Source organism: Dermacentor variabilis, unplaced genomic scaffold, assembly GCF_050947875.1.
Source record: "Dermacentor variabilis isolate Ectoservices unplaced genomic scaffold, ASM5094787v1 scaffold_18, whole genome shotgun sequence".
Classification (NCBI taxonomy): domain Eukaryota; kingdom Metazoa; phylum Arthropoda; class Arachnida; order Ixodida; family Ixodidae; genus Dermacentor; species Dermacentor variabilis.
Window position 1 is genome coordinate 2,617,562 of NW_027460346.1, and position 18,083 is coordinate 2,635,644.

At 46.4% G+C, this 18,083-nt stretch overlaps 1 protein-coding gene across 1 annotated transcript; it reads left to right on the plus strand.

The window, feature by feature from the left end:
* Positions 1-10,634: 10,634 nt before the first annotated feature.
* Positions 10,635-17,881, plus strand: LOC142568345 (uncharacterized). Its single transcript, XM_075678349.1, has 5 exons — positions 10,635-10,881; positions 12,433-12,592; positions 13,380-13,479; positions 16,911-17,006; positions 17,513-17,881. The coding sequence occupies exons 1-5, from the start codon at positions 10,833-10,835 to the stop codon at positions 17,879-17,881; spliced, it is 774 nt and encodes a 257-aa protein (XP_075534464.1). The 5' UTR covers positions 10,635-10,832.
* Positions 17,882-18,083: the final 202 nt, after the last annotated feature.

Consider the following 18,083-nt stretch of genomic DNA (forward strand, 5'->3'; position numbering starts at 1 on the left):
GGGCTATCGCTAACCTCGCCAACCATTCTTTCTTTTGGTGCGACCTCACTGGGATCCAGCCACAGGGATGCTTTTCTTTCAATTTACAATTTTATTAGAGAGACAAAAAGAATACCTTGCTGAATTTCTAAAATTATCAATATTTTCTATTTCATTTATTTACGTTAACTTATTTTATCAAAATTATTAACAATATTTTCATCACACGTCTAAATTACAGTTCTAGTCCCACGCTCCACTATTTAAATCTAGTTTGGCTTTACTTCTAAGCATACGAAAAACCGCCTGCTTCTTGGCCAATCCCCCATAGTGGGTATGCGCCACTGTCTGGGACACAAGACAAGACATTCCGACTAGCAAAATGTATATGCATATGTGTGGTCCCGCCTTCATCCTCGCACTTGTACCAATATTTTCAAAAAACATACGTATACGAAGTCGCTAGAGAGTTATGCCGTATATAGTCGCGTATAAGCCGCACTTTCTTTCATCCAATTTTCTCCGGTGCGAGTACGCACGAATCAGGCCTATAGCTACACATTAACACACTGTAGTGCCACTGCGACTACTGTGTCAGATAATTAAAAAAAAACTGGCGACATATATGAACATTTTATTTGACTATCTATCGCCGCTTTCAAGCTAAGCACTGTCGGACGAACTCAGCTCAGCGGCACTCTCACCACTGTCGGGCGAGCTCGCCTCATCGAGGCCGCTCCTTAGGCTGGTCGTCCTCTGTGCCTTGCTGCACACTTGCTGAAAAGATGTGCGCTTCAGTCGCCCTGTTGGAGTTGTTTCGTGGTTGCCCCTGTTAATTCGACGCGCAACGATGATGATAACGGTATGCGGTGAGTGAAAAAAAACTAACTGGCGCCATCTTGTAGCGTTTTGTGGGACTAGGCACGTTTTTGGCGTGTTTCTTTTCTTAAAATTTTTGCGTTAGAAAGTTGCGGGTGTGGGCTATACACGAGGGGGCTTATACACGAATATATACGGGAATATATATCTCCGTAGCATTATTTTGGCTCAAATACATCCATTATGCGAAATGTTTTCTCAGAACTAATTTCCCACTACAACCGAAATATATAGAAAATATCAGGCAAGCAAACACACCTAATGTTGTTGAAAAATACTTTTTCTCCGGAATAAACTTGTTTATTTATCATATACTCGAGGTATATTTACCACATGGAGTCAGTGGCAAGTGAGGCCCTCTGTTGTCCTTGGTTTATTTTTTGCCGCTTACTTTCTACCTAAAAAGGAGCGGGAGAGACAAAATAAACACACCCTCTAAATATTCAGCAGTGAATCCACGCGGACACTGGAATAAGTTAATGTACTCGGATGCCCCATACACCTACAAAGCACACCACCTACAGAAGAAGAAAAGGTGGTTTCTTGTTCTTGTTCCCCAGTGAAATGGCGCAACCCACTATGTTGGACCGGCCATGATTCGGGCGGTGAAGGAACTGATGGCAAGCTTTTTTGATAAATTAGGGTGAAATTAAATATGTATCTTGCAGATTTTAGCAGTTTCTAGCGGAGCCTCGTCGCTCTTCTTCGTCGCTCTTCTTTTTGTGCCTCCGACTTTGACTAGCAAAAATGATCTAATTCGCTCCAAATCCTGTACCTTGTATTGTTTACAGGTGAATAATTGTCACTTCCGTCAACCAAAATGCGAAAGAAAATGTCAGTTTCACGTCAATTTTCTATCCGCTTTCTTCCAACGACCAAATGAGAGAAATCCACATCAGCAGATGGACGTGGCAGTCGCCCCGAGGAGAGACGATGACGTTTTTTCCTCGTGCCTCGTGATTCGATGCCCATATAAGGGGTAGGTAAGCCAGCCGACAGCCATTCGCCGCGTCATCAGTCTACCTGCCGGAAGCTGCTGGAAGTCTACCTGCCGGAAGGACACGTAGCTCTCGAACGAGCGCGCACTCGAGAACACATTGGACTCGGCGTGCTCTTGGCGCTTCTTCCGAGAACGAGGTCCGTGAATCCCCCCTCGCTTCTGTGGACTGCTCATCGAATGCAACGCACCTGGAACGCCAACCAATGCCACGTAAGTGGATGCAGGCGCGTGGACGGCGGCGTTTTCCTGGGCCGGCTGTGTCCGGTAACCTCGCGGCTCCTTCAGCATCGCCTGGACCTCTGCCGAAGCAAGTTATTCCGCTGCCACGTGCCGTCCGCGCCGACGCCTGCCAAGTTGGCTCCAGGCGGCGGGGTGGCTTCACTCCAGCTAACGTCCGCCTCTGCGACATCGCCCTAAGCCATCGCGAGCCACGTACGTTTGCCGACAGCCACGGTTCAGTGGAACATGCTTTTCCCAGGCTTCCCTGTGAGCATCGAGGATGCGACGCTCCACCTCCACCCTCTGCAGGAAACGCCGTGGCCAGGTCGAAGCGCAGCTGTCACTGCGTAGCCGCTAGTCCTGCGGCTATGGGTTACCTGCCTCAGAAGATGGGCCCGACCGCGACAACAAAGCGCCTATTTCGGCGCCTGATGCTGGGTCCCGTTCAACAAAACTGGCAGGTTACCAAAAAAAGTGACTGGCCTCCCTCTCACGAACACATCGACAGTTCTGGTCCCTGGAGCACGCTCAGCGCCTTTTCAGGTTGTCCAGGTGGGAACATCAGTCGAGACGCTCAGCCGTGCTCTCGTCGGCTTGCTGAGGCCCGTCGCGCATCCATGCAAGTGGTTTCAAGGCGGAGAGGTCGTTGCGGATGCCGGCTGCAGCTTCGCCCTGTTGGAAGCCGCCATGCTGCCCATCGTGTCCGCCTCCGGCCGTCAGGTGCAGGCGGCTGCCTTTTGGGACAACCGGCGGGAGTGGCGATGGTTCTGCTTTCTGGTAAGCCGCCTGGTGCTGCAAACGAAGGCGCCGGCTTGCGCGCTATCCCGCGAGACGTCAACATCCAACGCGAGACGACCGTGGTTGGCAAATCGCCACCGCGGTGGGCGCTCTCCCCAAGCAACACCACTCGCGGCGCAGCCGGCAGCTCTAGTTCCCGGCCGCTTGGTACCAGTGGCGAGATGGCCACCTTCGTGTCCGTCGTCGCGAAGCAGCTGGCTCGACGTGCCGCCTCGAGGGCTGCTGCTCTCGCGCAGCGCGAGGCGGAAAACCGAGAGCAGCGCGACCACAACACCAAGGTCGAAAGTGTCGCGGGCATGTAAACTTGAAGGAATATATAACAACATATTCCTTCTGGCTTCTGCCTGCCTAACTGCTGCGGGGCAACGCTTTAAAAAACGGCCTGCGCAACTGTTTCTCCGGAACCTGGCATGTCTATGTGCATTGAGCCAAGTACACCGTCGCTGCACACGTCGCCATCGGCAGTGGCTTCGTTCTCCCCGAGCCAACAGCCACGCCCACAGGAGCTGTTGTTTTGGCAATTTGCGGACGCCATTGAGTCAAGCATGATGAGAGGCGGCTGTGCGAAGCCAGGTGTTCCCGTGGAAGCACCCGGCAGCAAGCAAGTGTGCAATGCGCGAGAGTCGCTCCCTCGAGCCTTCAAAAGACGGTGGGGTCAGCGACGGCACAGCGAAGAAACCGACGACGTCGATACCATGCGAGGTGCGCTTCGCTACACGGTGAAGTTGGAGACAAAGAACACAAGTCACTGTTTAACGTAGAACTGTCGTCGCCGTGTTTGCGTTCAGTATAATCATGGGGTGTGTGAGAAACTTTTGTAATTGTGGAATTAACCGCGTCCCTTAATGCCTTCGCTATAATTTAGATGGATAATAAAATTGTAGTTCTTATATGGACACAAGCGTAATGTCATGTATATTATTCAACGAAGTGTTCGAAAGTGATTAACACAACCATTTCCCTAAATGCTTTCATAGCGCGCTTTTACTAAGAGCAACGCCACTGGATCATTATTTGCTGCAGACTCTTGCCCTGAGCTCCCAAAATGATTCGGATATGCAACATGCGGTCTTTAAGGTCCCCAATTTCACAGTTCCTCGATAAAATGTTAAGTTCATGGTGGGCTTGTAATGTTCCTTAAATTTCTTAATAAAAAAGGGCCATTCCACTCGGTAAAGGTGGATGACCAGCGTAGCTGTATATAACTATAAATAAAATAAAGTTACGAAGCAGTATTATACATATATGCATGTTATTTTTATTGGTACTTACGTTTACCTCATGACCGCAGTAATTATGGCTTTATGGTCGCTATAATAAACGCCCATGGGCTCTGTGACGACACTGGAGACGTTCTTAGGGAACGTTAAGCCTCTGCACGACCGATGGCGCGTCGTGGAGGCATTGGTCTTGGTGTAACACCGAAGGTCGAACCTTTCCAAGAAAAACGCCAAGAGCCACTTTTCATCGGGACGAAATCGACATTATATTCACCCACAATGAAGATGGGATTGGAGTTCACCGGGAGGATCGACCCAAATTTGTCGATCATAAGGTCTTTAAGGTCCATCTTTGACATTGCTGGATGAACGCTTACGGTGGCGACAGCTATTCCGTCGCCATTTTGTACGGCGCACGCGTCGTCGCATTCCACGGCAAGGCTCTCGCCCGTCGTCTGCAAGGCACAGGGCGCAACGGCCGCGCCGCCGTTGTTTGCGTAGATCGCAATGCAGCAAACCATCGCCCATCATCCATCGCCGGTTTAGACACATTTGGTTTCAAACTCGGCCGGGACACATACGATGATACCACATTGCTTTATGATTAAGCTATTTTAGCTCTTTATATGCCGCCATAGTTTTTGTCTAAGTACATCACGAAACGCTGGAAACACCACAGCTCCGATGCGAAAAAAATTGGCTCGCCATCCCGGCCCTACGAAAGTGGATGTTCAGGGAAGCTGTTAAAAATCACCACTACGACTGCTGTGTGACATATGCAATGCGTTATTGCTTTAGAGTAATCGTAGTAAAGGTAATTTTGACAGCACGCCGCCGCCAATAGCGGCGCTGCAACAACATTGAAATCATTTGCTAGGCTGGTTCCTTTACATACGAAGGGCTAGGGACGCCACTTGCCACGTCGCGAGCTGCCATCGGCGCGGCAGCTTGCTCAACATTTATCTTTGCTGGGAAACGAATGCGGGGACCGCCACGTGCCCCGCATTGTTTTCAGGAGGGCTTATCATCAATTATGTGGTTCAGATTATTGTTTTGTGATTGTTCTTTATTGAAACGTATGCAGTTCTGCATGTTGTACGTGTGATTCTAAAGAATGCATGCGCTGTTCACTTTGCTGACTGCTTGAAGCCTCTGCCTTGCGCGGGTACGAGCCACTTGCTCCTGGCCCTACGCTGCCGCCGCGATTGGCCAACATTTTTTGCTGACGGACTCGGACACGAAGTTCCCGGACAGCCGGCCACGAATTTTGGCAGCGAAAACAGCGGGCAACAGTTTCCTTCACTGGAAAGCTTCTTCATCATTTCTGTCCTCCGCTTCCTCAAACTTGAAGCTACTGTACGACTTCCAAACCTCTTCGCCTATGGTAACAAGCAACGTGGCTGAACGTCTTCTGGCTGCTTGTTCAATTGCGTAGCAGTGAAAAACAGCAGAAAGTCACTTCTATACAAGTTTTCCACGCAATCCAAGGGTCCCACAATGCGTCCTCGGGGTTCAGGGGTGATAACAGCGCCGGTGCCAACGGCACGTCGGCAGGGTTTCGCTGCCGCCATGTAGCCAGGGCAGAAGTTGGGCGAACGAGGACGTCATTGCGGTTGAGCAAGTAATATATAAAGGGAATCAACGTAGCGTAAGATATCACGTGATTATGGCTGCTTGGTGGCGACTGCAGATTCAGCCGTGCTACACCAAAGCTCGTTGGTGTGGTAATGGTTTGGAGCTTTTAGTGGTGCCCGTCTGCAACCCCCTACTATATGCCTAAGGGACCCGGGTTCTCCACAGAAGCGGCATTGCGGAGAGAATTGTGTACAGAAAGCCTATGAGGCGATTTGTGGTTGGGTGGGGGAACGCATTGACTTGCAGAGCTCGGAGCAATCTTTCCTGCTCTCTAGGTAGCGACTTGTGTGGGGGAGGGTATGTTCTGCGGTTTAGCTTGTAATGTTGTGTGATGTCTTGGTACGAGATTAGAAGGTGCATGCGCTTGGATTCGGATTCCTCGGCGTCGGCTCAGCGGGTCAAATCTCGAGCCACGAGATTGGCGATCTTGTTGCCAGGAATGCCGTGGTGAGGTGACGCCCATGTGATCATGACTCGTCTCGTTGGCGGATTTTTATTTATGATTCTGGGTGTGTTCGAATGAATGCTGCCGCCAGCGAAGCTCCGACACGTCTGTTGAGGGTTGGTTAGTTTGACTTCAACCTCTCTTTGGGAGAGCGCGTGGGCTGTGGCTGTTCCCTCGGCTTGGAGGGATTTGTTTCGAGGGAATGAAATGCTTCTCCGACGTTCTTTGTTTCACGATTACGATGGCTGTTGCGGCTGCTCGTTCGGGGTAAGACGCCGCATCCATGTAGCCTGGAGAGGGTTGATTCCTGTACTGCTTTTTTACGGCCCGGGCCTTCTCTCGATGCGCGTGGTGTACTGGGTGCATGTTGCGAGGTAGAAGAGGTACACTGATGTTGCTCCGGATAGCAGGAGCTAAGCTCACAGTCTGAGGCGGCGGGTGGCTGAGGAGGCAGAGAGCCCCAGGAGTGAGAGGATGGAACTCCCAGTTTCCGTATATACGTGCCTCGATCAGCTTCCTCGCCCGTATTTTGCACTCCTTTCCGGAGTAGACGTTGTGCGGACATACTTATCAGCAGACCCATCGCCTGCTTGTATGCCTTTCTGATCATCGTGTCGATTTTCTTGAATTCCGCCACGTTGAGTAGTGCGTATGAGACAGCGCACGTTATTTGAGACACGACAAAAGCTCAGACATGCCGAAGCATGTCCACCTCCCTCACGTCTCTTGTCTCGGTTCCTATTCGCCGGATCATGTGTGTCCATCGGGCTGTTGTATTCTTTTGCAGTGTTCACATTGCGCCACATTTTTTTCTTTCTTTTTTCTCTCTGTGTTCGTTCTTTTTTTTTCCTTTTTGCCTTTAACAATTGTATAATTTTTGTCACTTCCGTTGTTATTTCTGTTACACTACATTGATTAGAGCAAAAATTTTTGGTTTTTCTTCTTTTTTCTTTCGTTATCATTTGATTTTCTTGCAACTAATATATTATTACGATATCCACTGTTATGCTGCCAACAATTTTACACTTCTGTTGTAGTTACTAACCGAGGGTCCCGTTTTCAGTATCATTACTTTGGGACCCTCGTCTGTATATTGCATTTATGTACCTATGTTTTGCATATGAATAAACTTCAACTTCAATGCTTGCTTCATTATGCTAACACTCTCCTTTCTTTTATACCTGCCAACGACAAACCTGGCCGCTCCACTTTGAATACACTCTATAGTTTGAGAAATCAAAGTGGTTTCCGACGGATCAATCGCGGGTTCCTCCGAACCGTTTAGACCTGTAAGATCTCCTTGCATAACGGTCTGAGCTGAATCACCCTCCCTATAAAGGTGGTCTGGCCCAGCCTGACCAGCGCTCGTTCACCCAATAGCATCGACACGAGCGTGACAGGTAAATTTCAGCACGAAAGGCTAACCCCGATCCAATCTGTTCAGATTCATGCGAACACCCTCTGTATTACTCCCTGCAGCATGCCATAAAGGTCGCTATAACGTAAAGCTATTCGAAACTTTTCTATTCCAAATTTGCAATCAGCCCTTCGCGATTGGTCAAAAACTTTTTTGAGACACACCACTGCGCCTGTCTGTCACACGACGTCACGAAAACCGCGATGGCTCCCCATCTGATATAACGCGTACACACTGATTATGCATCATTGGACCGAACAAAAGAAAAATAGTTATTTTTGATTGGACGCCTTTTCGGAGATTGGAATAAAAACATATTGGAATAGTTTTACGTTATAGGGCCCAATGTCTGTCTTTTTTTTTTAAAGCTGTTGTTCTCGGTGAACAGTTACAGTAACCTCCAACTGATCACGAGAAGGAGAGTTAAAGAAGGATAAAGATGGGTTGGTGTGCATACGGCAGGCATTACCAAATCCTGACTGGGAGGTTACCACTGTTGTTGAGAATAAAAGTGCACACTCGTTGCATTTTACCAGTGTTAACATATAGGGCAGAAACTTGAAAGTTAACAAGTAAGCTTCAAATATTAACACCACACAAAGACCAATGGAACAAAAAACGTTAGGCGTAGCCTTAGCAGACGGAAAGAATGGTGCGAACCGCTAACAGAGATAGCAGATATTCTAGCTGGCAATAAAGATGGAGCTGGGCGGGTCATGTAATGCGTAGGGCAGACAACTGGCGGACCATTATAATTAGAGAATGTGTGCTGAGGGAAGGGAAGCGCGGTTGAGGAAGCCGGAAAATTAGGTGAGGTGATGAAATTAGAACATTTGCAGGCGCTAGTTGGAATCAGGTAGCGCAAGAGAGGGGTAATTGTCGTCCTGCAGTGGACATAAAGAAGTCGCAGTTTAGCCCGAAAGGCGAAGGCTCGATTGCGATAGAAAATTATTAAACAGCTATAGTAGTTCCATCGATGCCGTAAACGTTCAAACTTTCTCTTACTAATTAAATTAATAAGCATGGTGGGACGAGCGCACAGGCAAACATAAACACATCTCATTCGATGACCGCGGACACTAGACAGTTTTAGTATAGCGTACGCTATTCCATTGCGTACGCTAAAATATAGCGGGTCATCACTGCGCATGCGCTGAACGCTAAACGAAATAGCGGGTATTGGCCTCGAGCTCCACCACTGGAAAAGCTGGCGCCACCGTCGGCGTGACGTGCTCGGAGGGATCACGTGGACATAGCGGCAGCGTCGGCTGCATCGGGCGCGCCGAAGCGAGCTGAAAACGAGTTTAAATTCCCTCGTACGCTGCGGTCCTCATTTAGTGGCGAAATTTTCCCCCTTCGAGTGTCTCCTTTAGAACGCTTGAAAGCACTACAATAGGTAGTGGCTGCCTTTGAAGGCGCGCAACATGGTAGGCTACTGCTCGGTGCCGTAGGGCCGGACGCACGTAACGGAGGCCGGTGTCAGCCTTATTCACACGTAGCCGCAGGACAAGAAGCTGCGTGAAGCTTGGCTCGCGAAACATAAAACCGGCAAACAGTCATCGGCTACAACTCGGGTATGCAGCAAGCACAGACGCGAGGAAGATTTCTGCTACGGCGCCCGGTCTGCGATGTTCTGAAAACGCGCACTGAGACGCTCGCCCGAGTCCGCTGCTCGACTAATGTCATGATGGTTTGGTCTATGAACTTGTCGATGGTATAGATACTGGCAAGTTCAGTGGGGTGGAAAGGCAGCGGTAAGAAGCACATTTAAAGAAAGCATGGCATATGGTCATGTTTATGTTATGAATTAATGCACCGGATTACAAAAAAGAAGCAGCGGGAAATTGCACGCTGAGAACACCGATGAACATACAGTGCGACGCAACTCGAGAAATAATATTGAAAGTTCAAAGAACTTAGAAGAAAAAAAATATTGAATCGCCGCGACGGGACATCACAGTCCGTGTAGGCGTCGAAGTCTCTACAATGAAATTATTTTTGAACAGCTCTGATAGCGCCCACGCAACAATGGTTGCTTGTATACTGTCAAATGCTCATATTCTGCGGCCTAAAGCTCATGGCACGGTGCGAAAACGCGCGCGTAGAAAAGCGAAACAGTGCGCGGACAAGCATGCAGACGCGCAGTCGGTCGCTGCGAACCTGCGCGATCACTGCATTGAGGCTTCGTTCTATTACGCTCCATTTAGTTATACAAACACTATAGGAACATATTTCACATAGTTTGCTCTCAGCGTTTACCTACCTTTCCCGCAAGAAGCTGGTTCGGGAGGCTTCATCGCGGCGACCGCGCGCAGTGGCGTTCACTGTACGTATTCGGTAAAGAGACAGCGTCTATAAACGATTGTGTGCTTTCAGTTTGCCCAAGATTATTATTTACAGTAAAAAAACTTCTCTCGTTTTTAAAGTGCTTACAGAAATGTCCGGGAGAGCTCGCGCGTGTTGTTTTCAGTGAGCGCTGACAGCAAAACCTATGAGGAGCGCGCCACGTGATCCCTCATACTACGCCAGCGAGGCGCTTCCGATAGATGGCGACTCCGTAACTCCTCGCCGCCAATAGCGGGCGTACGCAACGCAAACGAGTTAGCGTTAGCGTTTTTGCGGGGTTTGCGGAGCTTGCGGGAAACATGGCGGCGGTCCCGGGCTGCCCACTTCGAATTGAATTTGGCGTTGCTTTTGTAAAATGCACTTCGTTCGTAGCAAATGACTGTGTAAACGGCTTTCACTTAGTCTCAGGCCGCTTCGACGACAGAGTATTATGGATAACCTCGTGGTGTTTTCGAGATCGCTTCTCGTTTCGAACGAGTCGAAGCCTAACGAAAGAAACGTTCGAGATGTCAGCGCCACCTGTCGCTAAAGGCGCGAAATAGCCGCAACGACGGCATATGGCCTCTGAGATCCGAAGATATCGCCGGCCAACTAAAATTGTAGAAAACGTGCGCTGCTTAGCGTCCGCGTGCACGCCGACGGAAGCGCTACTGGTGGCGACCTTGCTCAGAACTCGTGGGAGAGCAAGCAGCCGACCACTGTGGTTGTCTGCGTCGTCGTACGTGTGTTTCCGCTTCGTTCACGTTTTCGGTGTGAAATAAGCAACGTCCGTCGCACTTGTGTGGTAGCCGCAACTTCAAGGCATGTCCAACACTAATTGCTGTGTGGTGGGGTGCTCAAACACCTACAAGAACTCGCCGGCGACGCGGTTTTATTCATTCCCCGCGAGGCCTCATGAGCGGGAGCGACGGAAACAATGGATCGCCGCCGTTCGGCGTGAAAGGTGAGCGCCTTCCTGATTTTCTGCGTTAATGGTTGCATCTTGCTCTCACGCTTTCGTTCTGCCATCACTGTGTGTCCTGTATTCGGTCATGTTGACACGGGCAAGCGACGAAGTCAATCACGACGTGCCCATGTTTTGATTCGGTTCGGCCGCAGTGCAGCATGCTGGTTAAAGGCGTTCCGCTTAGGTTCTGTATGCCGCTTGCCGCATCATTGCCGCGTTGCTCTTGCTCATGCACACAAATGCACGAACTCATCGTGTTGTGTGTTAAAGCTGCTGAACCTCCTTCCAAGCACTGATTTTGTTGGGTTTATGTGGCCCGTTAAGAAGCTTTAGCTCGGATGCTCCTATCTAAATACATGTAAAGAGAGAATTCGTTTTTCTCGGCAACCCTTGCGCCAAATTTGGCGAGGTTTGTTGCATTTAAAAGAAAAACTTAAATTCTAGTGACTGTTGCTTTAGAATAAATCATTTAGGTCGTCAATTTTTTATGAAAAAGTGGCGAAAATTGGAACATTTTAGAAAACAAAACTATCAAGTTTACAACTCTAACTCGGCAATGCACAATGATACCACAATTCTGTTAATTGCAGCTAATAGTACATCTAAAGCGGACAAAATTATTTTGTTACATATGAATCTCAAAAAATTTAATAATTGGAAAATAGAGCTTTACAGAACTCTTGCGCACAATGTAACAAATTCACGTAAGGTATAAAATGACATATCGAATTTGTCCGCTTTCAATGATCTAATAGATGCCGTTTACAGAACCGCGATGTCTGTTTTGATGCAGAGCTATTAATTTGTAAACTTCGTGCTTCTATTTTTTTCAAACTTTCGTATTTTTGGAAATTATTTAAACAAAATTCAGCCCCTAAATCGAAATTCTGCTTCCAGCAATCAGTAGAATTTAACTTTCTCAAGTGCAGCAACTTTCAATAAATTCGGTCCAGGGGTTATCTCGGAAAAGCATTTTTCCGTTTTACATGCATTTGAATAGGCAGCATCGGAGTTGGGCCCAAGCTGAAGCTTCCTCTGAAATCGGCGCGCCAGCAGTTGAGCAGTTCACGTTTCTGAATCTATCCTATCTGTGCATTCGCGCTTGTTGGCCGTTACTAATTTCTTCGTAGATAACTGTTTATTTTTTTTTTATACGAGGTTGTTACCTCGCCTCATTTGTAATGGAGTTAAATCACACTGTGTTGTTTCGGAATGATTACAGAAAAATGCTTCTTTAACAGCTTCATTATTTTCGCACGCGAATATCTTCGATGTTATGGTTGCTTGGAAAATGCGTTAGAAAAGATGTAAGGTTGCTGTTATCTGCAGCATGTGCTATGGCTGTTAGATTTTGGCAGAAAAATTCACGTCATGTTTGAGAAGGCATTAGTTTCCTATTGTCTGAACAGAGTTGCCATGCAGTGCTAATTCTAATTCTTTCTTAAAGTATTTTGCGCTGTAGGAGTGCAATGCCTGGTAACATTCTGTGTGCTTGCATTTCGTGCATGTTATGATGGACATTCTTGCGTATTCGTTCATTTAGTACAGATGGCAGTCCGTGGCAGCCTACCAAACACAGCAGGATCTGCAGCAGTCACTTTGTAAATGGCGAAAAGTCGGAGGATCAGAGAAGCCCAGCCTATCTACCAACCTTGTTTCCAAGTGTGTACAGGTCCACTAATGTTGCTGCTGCACACCGGTATGAAAGGTAAATGCTAAGTGTAGTGCTCAATGTAAGTGTAAAAGAAATAAATTTATTCCTTTGTATAGCAGGGATCATCCATCACCAGCCTCCTTAAGTCTGCTGCAGGATATTCTTCTGCAACTATCCATACCGTGCACCTTAAATGTTCCCTCTATACCTGTGCATTTCCTTTCCTCGTCTCTCCGCTTAGTTTTCTGCTTCTCTTCTCTCGCTATCCTATCTCTTTCCTTAATAGACCACCTTCTATCTGTTCTGTGCATTACATCATGACTAGTCGCAATCATAACTAAATACAGATTCAACCAAGGAGACTATTTAAAACCAGTAACAGATAATTAGAATCGAAAGATGTATTTAAGCAACAAGTCCTTCACGCTGCAAGGAAGGTTACTGTACAGCACAAGTTTTGTTTTGCATGTGCACATGCCCTCCTCCTTAAGTGGAGAGAATCTTAATAATACTTTTGGTTTTATACTTGTGCTTTCACTGCATGTGACAGTCAAGCTTATCTGGTCTCTAAATTCAGGTTTTCAACATCTGCTGCCTTTATTTTAATACAGTAGTTATTGTGACATTCTAATATTGTAGTTATAAATGGTCTGGACAACTCTTCTTGCCATCAATATAAAATTTCTCCCATTAGGAGCATTGTTCCGGCTACATTTCTGGTACACAAATGCCACCTGTTAACTTTGCCAATGTACACATGTTTGTATGAATAGACTTGTTTACTCTGAACAAGTACAATCTCTTTAGTGCATAGCTCATTTTGCCTAAAAATATCATGCAGGCTCCGGTCACGTGAGCAGCACAAACAACCCACATGGAGCTGTGTGTTGCCAGTTCCTGACGACCAAGAATGTGGTGCTGCGACTACAGAGCACACAAGTGTAGGTATCCCTTATCTGGACAGATTACAAAGCTTTTAGGACTTCACACTGTTTGCTATTGTAGAGTCCAATATTCACAACTTGCAACGGATACACACAAAATGTTAGACAAACACTCACTACAAACTGTTTATTGCCACAAACAGAAGCCAACCTTTATGCCTTGATGCCCTTGTGTACCTTTATCATTAAAAAAATTTTTAAGCATTCCTCGACAAGATAATGTTATAAGCTAAGATAGTATTATAGACTTCTAGCAGCTGACCCTACAACTTAAATAGGAACAATCTTTAGTGCTAACTAATTCACAGTGGCAGTTGTTTACCTATGGTGTTACCAGGAGCTGAACATATTTGGATGTTGCTTACAGCAATAAGAATGCTTTTTAACACTCCATACAGCTACCGGTGTGTTGAACATTTTCAGGGTGACTTTCACCAAAACAAGAGCTGAGAACAGCTCCATTCTCTGTCTCTGAAAGAAGGTCTGCCCCTAAAAAGAAATGTCACAGCCTCGGTGTAGATGAAATATGCACTTGAATATGCAGCAACTCCCATTGCATACCTGTTATGGCCATGCAACACATGTTGTAACAGCTGTTCATAGCAGTAATTCTAAGATGTCTAGCAACCAGGAAAATCCTATCAGGAAATTCGGTGTTTCAGGAAAGATTAGGCAAATGCCAGAACATTTCTGAGAACTCGGGAAAACTTTGCTTCAGTGTTATGACGAGGAATACAAGCATTTTATTGATGCTTCTATTGCCAACGTGCCACAAAGTTTCTCAAGCTAAAATCACAGTCGCAGCACTGACCACGCGAAAGGGTGCGCCATTGTCTTCATGGTCACAGCTTATTATGGCAAGAGGGTTATGCGTGTGTATTCGTACATTTATGCACACATCCATGCAATACCTACATGTGCACACCCTACACAAATAAGCTTCACTAGTGTTTATGCCAACTGCCTTAGAAAGTTGCGTTCATTATTTAACCAGTAAGACATCATCATCATCATCATCAGCCTAGTTACGCCCACTGCAGGGCAAAGGCCTCTCCCATACTTCTCCAACTACCCCGGTCTTGGACTAATTGTGGCCATGTTGTCCCTGCAAACATCTTAATTTCTTCCGCCCACCTAACTTTCTGCCGCCCCCTGCTACGCTTCCCTTCCCTTGGAATCCAGTCCGTAACCCTTAATGACCATCGGTTATCTTCCCTCCTCATCACATGTCCTGCCCATGCCCATTTCTTTTTCTTGATTTCAACTAAGATGTCGTTTACCCGCGTTTGTTGCCTCACCCAATCTGCTCTTTTCTTATCCCTTAACGTCACACCCATCATTCTTCTTTCCATAGCTCGTTGCGTCGTCCTCAATTTCAGCAGAACCCTTTTCGTAAGCCTCCAGGTTTCTGCCCCATATGTGAGTACTGGTAACACACAGCTGTTATACACTTTCCTTTTGAGGGATAGTGGCAACCTGCTGTTCATGATTTGAGAATGCCTGCCAAACGCACCCCAGCCCATTCTTATTCTTCTGGTTATTTCAGTCTCATGATCCGGATCCGTGGTCACTACCTGCCCTAAGTAGATGTATTCCCTTACCACTTCCAGTGCTTCGCTACCTATCGTAAACTGCTGTTCTCTTCCGAGACTGTTAAACAATACTTTAGTTTTCTGCAAATTAATTTTCAGACCCACTCTTCTGCTTTGCCTCTCCAGGTCAGTGAGCATGCATTGCAATTGGTCTCCTGAGTTACTAAGCAAGGCAATATCATCAGCGAATCGCAAGTTGCTAAGGTATTCTCCATCAACTTTTATCCCCAATTCTTCCCACTCCAGGCCTCTGAATACCTCCTGTAAACATGCTGTGAATAGCATTGGAGATATCGTATCTCCCTGTCTGACGCCTTTCTTTATAGGGATTTTGTTACTTTCTTTGTGGAGGACTACGGTGGCTGTGGAGCCACTATAGATATCTTCCAGTATTTTTACATATGGCTCATCTACACCCTGATTCCGTAATGCCTCCATGACTGCTGAGGTTTCGACTGAATCAAACGCTTTCTCGTAATCAATGAAAGCTATATATAAGGGTTGGTTATATTCTGCACATTTCTCTATCACTTGATTGACAGTGTGAATATGGTTTATTGTTGAGTAGCCTTTACGGAATCCTGCCTGGTCCTTTGGTTGACAGAAGTCTAAGGTGTTCCTGATTCTATTTGCGATTACCTTAGTAAATACTTTGTAGGCAACGGACAGTAAGCTGATCGGTCTATAATTTTTCAAGTCTTTGGCGTCCCCTTTCTTATGGATTAGGATTATGTTAGCGTTCTTCCAAGATTCCGGTACGCTCGAGGTTATGAGGCATTGCGTATACAGGGTGGCCAGTTTCTCTAGAACAATCTGACCACCATCCTTCAACAAATCTGCTGTTACCTGATCCTCCCCAGCTGCCTTCCCCCTTTGCATAGCTCCTAAGGCTTTCTTTACTTCTTCTGGCATTACCTGTGGGATTTCGAATTCCTCTAGGCTATTCTCTCTTCCACTATCGTCGTGGGTACCACTGGTACTGTATAAATCTCTATAGAACTCCTCAGCCACTTGAACTATCTCATCCGTATTGGTAACGATATTGCCGGCTTTGTCTCTTAACGCACACGTCTGATTCTTGCCAATTCCTAGTTTCTTCTTCACTGTTTTTAGGCTTTCTCCGTTCCTGAGAGCCTGTTCAATTCTATCCATATTATAGTTTCTGATGTCCGCTGTCTTACGCTTGTTGATGAACTTAGAAAGTTCTGCCAGTTCTATTCTAGCTGTAGGGTTAGAATAGAACTGGCACCTTTCACTAAATAGCTGACAAAATTCGCCCTTTGCTTGAGTTGAGTTGTTGGATGTGGTTACCTATCCTGCGCTCAGATGGTAAACACAATAAAGTTGCAACGCTGGCTCTGTAGAAAAGATTACAAGAATATTGAGGGACATACCGGAGTGATTCCTATTATGTCTGTACATGTGAGTGCTACATAAGTGCTTATTTCATTTGTCATCTAGCTTTTGTTAAGGACCAACGGCTCTTTTCTCCCCTCCCTCTTGTTTTCATCCAGTGTTACAAAGGTTGCACACTCATTTCAACTTGCACTGCCGGCCCTTGCATTAGCACTCAAGTTCACTCACTCTCTTTATGGCCATTTACTTTCATGTCAATTTTCGCTGATCACTTCACACTGATATCCACTCCTCAGAAGCAAGTGTGGTAAACCATGCATGATCACGTTTCTACTCTACATTTCTTCAGTAGTGCTTGCAGTGTGAGAGTAAAATAGGACAAGTGATTGCTACGCTGCTGTTGCTTTGCATAGCGCAAAAACGAAGTTGAAAGGAGAAATAGCAAGAAGGTAATCCCACTGTGGTTTTGAATTTGTGCAGGTAGGAACGCAGACAGACCCTTGCACATGGTTCTCGGAGGTGGACATGCCGAGCCTGTTCTTTTGTTGCTTAAAAGAATGCGAAGCTGAGACGCAGGTAGGCTGGGGCCTACTGGAGTAGCTTGTAAACATATGATCTCGCATGTGCTTGTTTACTGTGATGCAAAGCTACCTTTCTTCAATCACTTTAGTAGGATAGGCTTTTCAGTCCATTGTGTTCAGTAGTCGTCATTTTACAATGGTGCAATAACTGCTGAATAAAACAATAAATGACTACTGTCATACTCAGCCATTAGCTTATATCCTGCTGACTGATGAATGAATGTTTGCAGTAAGACTACAATCTGTACCCAGAGACTTCCTAATTTAATCTTAACATAAAATTTTCTACTGGCATGGCTACACTTTCGTTTCATTGAATTTCACTCCATTACTCGAATATGCCATTGATTGATTGTCTTAAGTATTACATGCTGTGCCGAATCCACTTTCCTGTCACGTTGATATAACTTGTCCAAAGTGTTTCTCAATCTTGAAGCAATGTTTGGGCAAATAGTGTCTTTAAGATTGTTTTGTGTGTTCATTTGGTAACGTCTGCTCTAGGTTGTTCTTCCCTGCAAAAAAGAAAGCAAGGATGCATCATGGGGAACATCCTATGATGTCAAGGACGCTGCATGTGACCCTGTGAATGTCGACCACACTATCTCAACCGCAGGCTTCCGTGGTTATGCCAGTGTCTCATCCTGCCCCAGTGAAAAAGCTGCAGACATACTTAAGTGTATTGCTGGGGTTTCACTGAGTGTTTTTACAAAGCTGCAAGGCATTGTAGTTCAGGCGCTCAATGTTAACGGGAAAGAGGAAACCGTAAGTGCTTCGAACAAAAATGCTTATTTTTTTAATGAAACTAAAGCTAAACTTGTCCTACGCATCCTTAGCAGTGTTTTTTGGTTTGCACAGAACCACATGTTCTAGGCATTTTCTGCTGATCCTTGCCACTCTCCATGCAAAACTGCGGCCTGGAATTTACTGGCCGTCACGGTCAACCACACAGCTGATGATGCCTGACTGCTTCAAGCCAGACTATGTAAACTGCAGGGTTGTCATTGACTGCACAGAAGTGCCCTGCGCAGCACCAAGCACTGTCCATGAGAAAGTGCTCATGTATTCTAGTTAC